Source organism: Hippocampus zosterae, chromosome 19 (assembly GCF_025434085.1).
Source record: "Hippocampus zosterae strain Florida chromosome 19, ASM2543408v3, whole genome shotgun sequence".
NCBI lineage: Eukaryota > Metazoa > Chordata > Actinopteri > Syngnathiformes > Syngnathidae > Hippocampus > Hippocampus zosterae.
This window is the reverse complement of record NC_067469.1, coordinates 2906357-2917087: the sequence shown is the minus strand read 5'-3', so window position 1 is coordinate 2917087 and position 10731 is coordinate 2906357. Positions and strand designations below refer to the sequence as shown.

General features: G+C 44.0%; 2 protein-coding genes across 3 annotated transcripts; one reads left to right on the top strand and one right to left on the bottom strand.

Moving 5' to 3' along the window:
• Positions 1 to 2591: 2591 nt before the first annotated feature.
• slc10a1 (solute carrier family 10 member 1) lies at positions 2592 to 5732 on the top strand (the record flags this gene model as incomplete). The annotated part of the gene is made up of 7 exons (XM_052053596.1): positions 2592 to 2792; positions 2873 to 2959; positions 3257 to 3369; positions 3825 to 4029; positions 4184 to 4362; positions 4820 to 5019; positions 5239 to 5732. Coding segments are annotated over 7 exons (1047 nt in total), but the record flags the coding sequence as incomplete, so codon positions are not given.
• srsf5b (serine and arginine rich splicing factor 5b) lies at positions 5561 to 9664 on the bottom strand. Of its 2 annotated transcripts, XM_052052574.1 has the most exons (7): positions 9525 to 9664; positions 8911 to 8981; positions 8562 to 8702; positions 8405 to 8477; positions 7162 to 7235; positions 6976 to 7083; positions 5561 to 6680 (listed from the first exon to the last, which is right to left on the bottom strand). In XM_052052574.1, exons 1-7 carry the CDS (start codon positions 9648 to 9650, stop codon positions 6317 to 6319), a joined length of 957 nt encoding a protein of 318 aa, XP_051908534.1. In that variant the 5' UTR covers positions 9651 to 9664; the 3' UTR covers positions 5561 to 6316. The 2 variants fall into 2 exon arrangements, with proteins under 2 accessions (XP_051908534.1, XP_051908535.1); XM_052052575.1 differs by lacking the exons at positions 5561 to 6680; positions 6976 to 7083 and having other exon boundaries at positions 7194 to 8124.
• Positions 9665 to 10731: the final 1067 nt, after the last annotated feature.

The following is a 10731-nucleotide window of genomic DNA, read 5'->3' as shown; positions in this document are numbered from 1 at the left end:
CGAAGGAATCGCCTTCGGAAGCAATCGCGCTTTTTTTGTGCCTTTAAATCGCCCCTTTGGATGGTGAATATGATTCACTCTGCTCACAAACAAACCTCTTTGCCACACCCTCGCTAATCTCTCCCTCAGGCCTCCACGGGTCTCCGGAAACAGTTGAAGTCCCACAAGGTCACGACCTGCCTGGCCTCCCCTCAAGAGTGTGCATTGATTAGTCGTGCCCGGAGCTGTAAAAGATGAACAAATACGTTGATAAAAACACAGGCAAGTGATGCAGGGAACTGTAATTATAGCACTCAAGAGGCTGATGAGTTCACCACCCCTCCCCCATGTCTTTCCAGAGATTGCGCTGTTTAACCACTACGCCACCGTTTTTCCCCCTACCATGCACTGTGTAGAAAATATTTACTGAGAGAATATCCTTTGACCATTTTTCTTTGTCCTTGACCTTGGCCCTCATCGTAAGTGTGGGTTTTATAAAAAACGGGGGTGACATCAACCTTCAGATTAAGGCTACTTTGCTCTGTCAATAAAGTGTATGAGATGACTGCATTGTCGCCAGTTTGGTTAACTCGAATAATCGATCGGAGTGACTTGCAAGAATACTTTCTTGTCCAGAAGGGTTCCCTTTTGGCGATTTTATTCAATATTATTTGAAAAAGGACTGAGAAGCATCAGTTAAAATACAACAAGCTAAAGTTACTTTAGATGCACTTTTTGAGAGGAAAAAAAATACCGTATATAAATTCAGTGAAGTTTGTTATGGTAATACACAAGCGTTCTCCTTCAGTATGGCATATCGGCATCATGAGTGCTGCATCTTTGCTCTGCTCGATTTTCCAGGCAGCACATGAAAGCCAGAAAACTTGGCACTAGTATTAGGGTAACAGTTTGTCGAGCGTGGCCATCGCATGCGGCGTTTGTTCTTGGCGCCGTTTACTGTAGTGTGCTACGAGCCAATGACTTGTGGACAGCATCGTTGCCATTGTACTCAATTAAAAGTGCCCCCTACAATCCCCCCAAAAATCACGAGGTCTAGGGGGAAAAAAAAAAAAGATTTGTGTGATGATATATTTTTGTGTTAGTGCACACTGCACCTTGAGCATCCTATCAGTTTCACAAAAAAAGTACATCCAAAATTAAATTAAATTAAAAAAGCAGGTCACCTTTAACCTATGGCTGCGCATGATCCGCATCACCAGAAGTTGTTAGCGGTCAGCAGTTTGCAATTGCAGCTTGCGATCAGAGCCGTTGCGATATACAGTATGCTTTTTAATTATTATTCTCATTCTAAGTTTGTTTCGTGTACGGTCACAGTTGGATTGCGGGAGAGTGGTTACTTAAAAAGTAGATATTCGGTCAGAAAAGGTTGAGCAGCCCTGTGCTAGACGATTGTAGGCCTCGCTCTGTGCTAGACACGTGCACTAGATGGCACCTGTGCGCGACCACAAAGTGCACTTGTCACACGTGCGAGTGAGAGACATAAAAGTCAGTCCCAATGGAAGAAGTTTAGTCCTGGGGAGAAGAGAAGAGGTGCACATGCTTTCGCAGGTAAACTACCCAAGCGTGTAAGAGACTCCCGTTTGTCTGTTAGAGTGTGGTTTGTTTTCTGAGGGGTCCGCATGGGACTCCTCCATCGCTTTACGGAGACTGACCTCTTGGAGAAGGTGTGTAATTGTCACCTTCACAGTCATCGTAATGGCAAGAGACACTGGAGAGATTTCTTTGCTGTCAAATGTGTTTCTTCTCTTTTTGCGAGTGCAAAGTAGATGGATGTCTCCGTGAGAGTGTGGCGCAGGAGTGTGCCTGCAGGGAGGATGTGGTTGTCAGTAATGAAGTGAGGTTTGAGAGGGGGAAAAAAAGTGTATTTGTTTGGGGGTTTTATCCACACTTTCTGTAATTACGTACACAGATTCAAAGAATAATTTAGGGAAAATAGTTTGGCTGATTGAATTGAGAAACGATTTTTGTAAATGTTTACATCGCTTCACCTACATTCATTTGTACAATATTCCTGCATTTATTTATTGAGTGAATGAAGTCTTGATTCTGCTTTGCACAATATTTGTAGAGTGGCAAATTGTACGCAATGTATATTAGGCTAAAGGTCCGCTGCGCCATACAATATGTACTATGAACCGATGGCCACTGATTATTACGCTGATGGAAAGAACTGCTTATCAAAACAACTGTGACCTTTCTGCCTATTGCAGAAAAAGCTATTTGAGAAGTACTCTGGTGATTATTCGAAGTACAGTATGATGGTTTTCTTCAGTAGTCATTAGTATTATTGGAAATACAACTTCCTTTGCTTTCCAATTTGAGCTTCACTTGACCTTTATATTTATATTTACATGCGTGCAAGTTCAGTGCAATTGGATAAAAATAGGATGAACACAATACTGAATTAAAATATGCTGGTTCATATATGAAGTCGCAAGGAAATTTGAAAAATGAAATCAATCAATTTAATAATTGTTGACACTTTAGCAATACATTTAGGTGTCCTATGAAGCATGAGGTATAAGAAAACAAGAAAAATTCATTGCCGGTTCTAATGTTTGTTTATTTATTTTGTATTGTACGTCTTATTTTTGGCCCAGTTGCCAAATTCCAAAACAATGCAAAACACCAGCATGGACGCCTTCAACGTGACGTCGGCAAACAGCAGCACTGTCCTTTTAAAGCCCTTTTTGTCACCCGTGGTGGATAAGACGATTAATGTGCTCATGGTGGTAGTCTTATTCATCACCATGATCTCACTGGGATGCACCATGGAGGTGTCCAAGATCAAGGTGACCACGGCAGCCTTCTCTCAGTTGTGGATGGCTGTGATGGCACACTATTAATCACTGTGTTGATATTCTTCTGCCAGGGTCACATCGTGAAACCGAAAGGGGTGGCGATTGCACTCTTGGCCCAGTATTGTGTCATGCCGCTGACAGCATTTTGCTTAGCCAAGGTTGGTTTGACGGTCCCATTTGACCCGTGCACAAATGCCGCACTGTACTATTGCTATTTATTACACTGAGAAGACAATAATTAACTCAGTCAAAGGAGCTGTTGTTTTCTTGCAAGATATTGTCTGCAGTTGTTGACTTAACTTGACATAAAACGTATTCATTTTTTTCAATAAAAATTGTACTTCAAATATATTCATACCACTAGAGAAGCTTGTGTAGCACTCGTCGTACTCATTCCGTACTGCAAATCGCTGCTGATGTTGAGTGCGCTGCAATACTATTCTTGCTGCTTGCAGGGCTTCCAGCTGGCTGATATGGCAGCTGTGGTGGTCCTGATCTGCGGGTGTTGCCCCGGGGGGACACTCTCCAACATCTTGTCCTTGGCTATAAACGGCGACATGAACCTAAGGTACACAGTACACATGTGCATAGGTGATTTCACGGTACAGTTCAATAAGCTTCATGACGCTGTCAAGTACGCACTCTCACTTCCTGTCGTCATTAGAGTTGACTGACCTGCATCATCATAAAACTGATGATACTGCGATACTGTATTTATTACAGCAAGGCAAAAGCCTGTCGGCCATTCACCCCGATAGTATCCGTCTTTATGAAGAAGCAGGTGTGTCCCCGTGTTGCTGGATGGTGGCCTCTTCTGTACATTCCTGCTGTATCAGATCAGACAAGCACAAACCCAAGACTATGTTAATTTATGACCTCAAGTAGTTGACAGCGTGGCATACCTTAGCAAACACAGTATTGACTTAGCTGAACATTATCCCCAAGGTTCCATGAGTCAGGGCGAGTCGCATTATTTTTGTTTTACCAGTTGGAAGGTTTAAAGTCACGTGTTCCTGTCCACAGCATTGTGATGACATCCTGTTCCACCTTGCTGGCTCTGGGCATGATGCCGCTGCTGCTCTACCTTTACTGCCAGGGCTTCGACAACCTGCAGAACGCCGTTCCTTATGTTGACATTGCCGTGTCCCTCGCAATGATCCTCGTGCCCTGCGGGATCGGAATCCTCATCAACCACTACAGGCCACGATACTCGAAGATCATCACCAAGGTGGCTCATGAGGGGCTCTATAGTATTTTACACAGTACATAAAAAGTAGAAAGTATATTTCTTGATCTGCACCAAATGTTTTTTTTTTTTTTGGGGGGGGGGGGTGACCCAATCAAGGGAAAAAAAAACAGCAGTTGCGGTGTCTGCTTCTCAGGTCGGTCTGACCATCATGTCAATTTCCTCCGTGGCGATCACCGTCGTGGCCACCGTAGCAATCAGCAGTGCCATCCTGGCCGTGATGTCTCCTCCCCTTTTGGCCACCGGCGCCATCTTGCCCTTCATCGGCTTCACCTTCGGCTATATCATCTCGTCCATCTTCAGACTCGCCCAAGCGTGAGTCATACGGCAACACCTGTTTACTGAATTGAACTGGGCCCTTGGTCAAGGTGGAGGGGAATTAGGAACAAATCCAAATACCAGTGGAATGCTTTAGGCTACTGCGGGGAAAAAGAAAAACAGGGAAAGCCTACAAGTACATCAGAACCGGTTTTGGGGTTAATCAGAAGCACAAGTGTGTCCTAACTCCCATTTAACACGAGTTGCAATGTGATTGGTTAATGCTGAACGCAGCCATATCATAGTTGGAGGAGGGTGAGAACTTATGCAACATTTTTTTAAAAACCTGCCATTGAATAGGGTCGTGTAAATATTTTAGAATCACCACCTCAACAAATATTCACGAGCCAGCATCATAGTTCCCCTTTGTTTGGCAATTCACACACAATTACTTTCTGTTGAGCACCGCCCTCAAATACTCATGACTTATGTATTCTCCCGTACCACTGCCCAGAGAGCGAAGGACTGTCGCTATGGAAACAGGCTGCCAGAACATTCAGTTGTGCTCAACCATCCTGAAGCTGGCCTTTCCACCGGACGTGATCGGCCCGCTCTTCCTCTTCCCAATGGTGTACATATCCTTCCAGATGTTAGAGGCCATGGTGCTTATTGTCGTCTACAGGTGCCACCAGAGGCTCACGAGAAAAGAGAAAGGTAAAGAACGGCCATTTGGTTTCACACAAATGGAATCTTCACGCTCGTTTAACTATGGCAAGCAAAAGGTTCGATTTAGGCCTGTATGTTACGCATCATTCATTGGAGCAGGTCAAAATTTAAGCAAATGTATTATTTCAAAATTGGAGATTGTTGATCTTTTGCATTAAGTTATGGATTGTAATTTAGAATTGGATATCCGTGCTGTTTGACCAACAGATATCTACCAGCCTGCGATGACCGATGCTGGACTGAAAGCACTCTCCGGAGGGACAGTATGATGGACGGGCCAGCTTTCCTTCATGACAATTTTGTGTCTGGACTGCCTTTCAGAAGGACCGATTTTGGACATGAAACGTCAACTTTCGGACTGCCGTGTTGACTGTTTTACAATAAATTTACACAACTACTACTACTTCCTGGGCTCAGTTCCCACTCGGTGATGATAATTTGAGTGTGAAAGGTTGTCCGTGTTGGCATCTAACTGCGACACCGACCGAGTAAGTGAAATGAACATTCATAGTGAGGAAGGAAGAGTGTGTCGCATTGCTAAAAGCGCTTTAATAGGTACAGAATGTCTTGCATACAATTGTCCCCCATTTTTAATTAAAACAAATCCCTCATGATACAAAAGGCTGTATTGTTCCAAAACACATTAACATCGGGTACAGAAAACAAATAACATCTAAACATTCTCAACAACCACCCACCCCCTCTACAATTTTCAAAAGAAAACTTAAAAAAAGAACAGAAAACAGCATCAACTAAGAAGCAACTATCTAAGCGATCTATTTTTAAGGAGACTAAAGCTTGGGACCCAAAGTGGATACGGTGTGGCAAGTTTCTCAACAAACCAATTAGATCGTCATCGTGTATTCCCTTCAAAATGCACGCTTGCACAATGATTTGTACCTCTTACGAGCAGACTGTCCAATATGTAGAAATGAAGGCTTGACGGAACATGTACATGACATTCAGGAGTGTGAAGTTACTATGAATCCTTCACAGGATGGCCCAAAAAAGCAAAGTATTTGAATCAATTCAAGCATCCCAAATGCCACGTAGACTCACTAGAGGTGGCAGAGATGCAGGGTATAAGATGACATTAGATTAGTCATTGTGAAGGGGCTCAAAAGAAAGAATAAGAAATTAATTTAAGAGGCTTCGCTTGCATATCAAAAACACCCCATCGTTGCTACGAAAAAAAAAAATCATTCTTTTCTATCCACGCTTGATATTTTCTCAAGAAACAGTGTTGAGTTTGAACAAACCTCCTATCCCGAGACTATGGGGTGAGTCAACGCTGGCTTTCGGTGGAAGGAGAACGGGAGTGCGAACGTGAACGGGAGTCAGGGCCTTTCTCATGAGGAGAAGGAGGAGCAAGGATACCAGGAATGGAAGCTTTATTTGGATCCACTGACTTGGAGTTTGAGGGGGACGGGCTGCCACGTGGAGAGCCGCTGCAGGAGTGACCGCGGGTTTTGGGCGGGCTGCTGGAGCGCCTGGGACTGCTGGAGCGCCTGGGACTGCCGGAGCGCCTGGGACTGCCGGAGCGCCTGGGACTGCCGGAGCGCCTGGGACTGCCTGATGAAGAACGATCACCGGACCTGGAGCGGGAGCGGGAGCGAGATGAACTCCTGGAGCGGGAACGACTTCTTGACCTTCAGAAGGCAACAACAGTGAAGAGTAACTACCGAGGTACAGTAGGTAGGTAGCATATAGGTAAGTCAGTTACTTAGTAGGTAGTTATGTCATACAGTACAGTAGGTAAGGTTGACACACACTACTGATAATCAGGATGAATTTGCCTTTTTTTTCCTTTTAATCTCTTTCGAGAGGAGAGGGGAAGATTGATTTTGAGGGGCGGGTGGAGGGGGGCTGTTAAGACATTAGGTAGGGGCATTTAAATACACAACCATAAAAATAAAAATCCTGTAAATCCTCATAAAAACTCACCTCTTCTGGCCTGCCTGAATGAGCTTTATTTTTCTGCCATTGATCTCCTTACCAGACAGTTTCTCAAGAGCATTTTTGAGGTCGCTGTGAGAGGCAAACTCAACCACTCTGGAAAGATAATTCCAAACAGTTTCTCGGTAAATTGACGCCATGCAAAGGAAAACACATGAGATGACTACGACTCACCCTTCGTTGAGCTTAGGTCGATGTGCATCTGCAAATGTGACCTCACCAGCTTGCCTCATGAAATCTTTTAGGTCCTACACATGCAAAGGGTGTTTAATGCAGGGAGAGACTCAGGACAGGCAATCAATCTCACGCATGTGATAGTACTGAATTGGTCAATCGGATAGATAGGTGGTTAGATTGTAACTACTGAGGCTAAATGAGGGGGTCAAGAACCTCAAACCTATCAACCGAACACGTCTTCAAGACAGCCTTTGGGATCAAAACACAACCTTGTTAAGTTTAGGATGGGCCAATTTTGTTGCAGGTTTGAGATTCTTGGGCCACCCTCTAATATAACTACAGAGATATGAACACCATCTGCATGAATTAAACTGCAGTGGCGCCACTTTGGCAGAATTTGGCGCAACGAGCCCTGTTTTGTCAGGGCTCCGCACCGGGACCGCCCCCGCCTCGGGACCCCGCCTCAGCAAAGAGAGTGAACAGGGTGGAAGAGAGAAACTACTACCTGAGAGCGAAACCCTTTGGGGTAACAGCAGATTATATCCACAGGCCGACCGGGGGAGGCATTCACACGCTCTCGCTCTCTCTCTCGCGATGTGCGGGAACACCAGAGTGGGGAGGCGAGGGGGGGGATATCGATCGATCGATCGAAGCCCCTCAATTTAACGAACCATCGATCAACGCGGCCATCGACTCGCGCTCTCTCCTCTGCTCTGTCAACTCCCTGTTTCCTCTCCCACCGCCTGGCGCCCCCTGCCTTGGACAGAGGGCGTTGCGAGTGAGCGCAGGGGGCCGCCAGCACTTCCCCCGATTGAGGAGCCAGCGCTCACATGACCAGCAGGCTTCAACTAGTAGGAGTAGGACAGACTGGCTGACACCACAGGCTCAACCCAGACAGAAGGACCCAGAAGGGGTTAACTCCACCATAAGCGAGCTCTTCCACATGACACAACAGTCAGGCTGGCAAATAAAGGGGTGAAGAATTGGTTAAAATTGGAACACAAGAAGAGATTACTTTTTATTTTGAGTTACAATCTCATTAGTTCTAAAATAGATCTTCAACATCATAAAATGTGACTTAACTGCACAACCAAATTTAGGCAACGCTACAGTATTTTGAGCAGAAATTCTACATTTACGGTACAGAAATTATTAGGAAGGCCTAATCGTGTTTTCATAGCATTTTGGTGAATAAGATACTCGCTTTGAATTCAAAAAAAGAACTTGTGCAAATACTGACCTGCCAGCTGACACGGGAGGACAAGTTCTCCACAATCAGACGGTTCTCAGTACGCATCGGAGGTGGGTTTCGACTAAAAAGAAAGAAATTGCATAATTGAATAAAAAATTGCAATCAAAAGTTTCTCGTTCCATGAAGAAATGTGAATACGTGATACCTCCGATTGTTCTGAGCGCCTCGACCGTAATGATCTGGGAAGCGGCTTCCTCCACTGCCACCGCCGCCACCGCCACCGCCACCTCCTCCTCTGCCTCCTCGGCTGGCATGTAGACGTCCACGAGCGTGCTCTATGGTCACTCTGACATCACAGACCATAAAAAACACTGTGTTGCATCATTTCAGTTGTGTTGGTGTTTATTACGTTTTCTTACTTCACTTCGCTACATGAGAGAACAGAGGGACTTAGTGCCACAAAAGTTCAAAATGTAGTCCACGAGCCAGAATTTCCCCACACTCTAATAGATTGTACACAGCGGCCATTGCCGAGAGCAAAGGAAGTTGCTTACCTTTCATTACACAGTTCTTTTCCATCAAGGTCATACACAGCATCTTCAGCATCTCTGGGATCCTCAAACTCCTGAATTAAATAAAATGCAAAGCATTCTGATGAAAACTGTTTTGAGTTTGTCTTTGCTGTCATGTCAGGTGAGAGATGTTTTTACTTTCAGATAATAAATGGAAAGCTATAAGTCACACCACAGCATATCCTGCTAATGCTTGTTTATCTTGGAAATAGTTTAGTACCACAATCGCTGTCTTGAAAAAGCTCTCATTCAGATAAGTGAGAAAGACAAAGAAGCACAGCACAGATGCTTCCGAACCCCGTTTAGCAGATTTCCTTTACCGAGGAGCCATTATGACTATTTAATGCTTGTTTGGCAAAAGTTTAGGAAGTTCAATCCCCGGCCATTGGGACCAAGTCAAGTGTCCTTGAGCCAGATATTGAACTCCCGGTTGCTCCTGATGCTGCGTCATCAGTAGGTGAACGTGGTAAACAGTGTTAAGTACCCGAGGTCGAACAAAAACCTTATACAAATAATAATATTATTATTACAAATAACAGCCCATTTACCATTTAAAACATGTTCGTTGTTAAAATCCTTCCCGATTTCTTACTCACCACGAATCCAAAGCCCCTCTTCAGGTCGATGTCTCGGATGCGTCCGTATCCTTTGAAGAATTTCTCCACATCTTTCTCCCTGGCCGAGGGGCTTAGTCGGCCGATGAATATGCGAGATCCACTCATCTTCAGAACGGGGATCCTTTCTATTAACAAACGAACATAATGTACAACACAAATGCATGTTATCGTTCAGCACACGAGCTAGCGCGGCCTTGTTAGCGTCTAAAAGCAGACCGAGCAAATCAGTCACAACGAGTCAAGGATGTGATGATGAACTATGCGTTACATTTCAACCATAAACAACGAATAGTTGAGATAAATATAGTTTCTATGAATACCTTGACGGAGCGTTCGGAGGACTGTAAAGGGTGCCTGGCAACAGAGACGGTGTCAAACACAGAAGACGAAACAAAATGGAAGTGGCGTACATAGACTGTATGACGCCGGAAAAGACCGGAAAAAGCGGAAGTGCCGAAATGGGCTTCGTTTCGTTCGTTTTCATTTTTGTGTCATTTCACACAAACACCACGAGGTGTCCTTCCTTTACAATTAATGAAACGACGACAGCATTTAAATACAATTTCAAACAGTGAAATGACTTTGGACCTGAATACTGTACTTAATTGTAAAAGGGTTGGCTGCTCAACCACAAAGGAGCTCAAAATGATTATAACTGACCTAAACGAATCACACATTAGAAATACAGTAAATACAACATCTGTGACTGATCATTGCCATAAAGGCTAATGGCTGGCCGAGAGCACCTGTTCAAAAAGAGTTATACATTTATTTATTTTGGTTTCAAGCATCACTGACTATAGTGGTTCGGATGTCTGGTTCCGTTGAGGTTCGGGGTTGGTCTTATGCTGCAGAGGTCAATCGAAGACCCTAAATTGTACATAGTTGTGAACAGTTGTTAAACTGAACGTGCCCTTCATTTGACTGCCACTCCAGGGTGTGCCTTAATAGTGTTCTAGAAAAGAGATGGACGTATTTCTGATTTCTAGGTATTATTTTTACACTACACGGCCAATTTGACTAATAACGATAAAAGTGACAGGTAAGCAACTCTCTCGCCGTCTTACAAAATAATTACATTAAGTTTAATAAATGAAACATCATTCACATTCAAAAGAAAGCTTTAATTAGAAAGTTATATACACACTGTAAAATTAAATTAAACTTTGTACAAATATTAAATTAA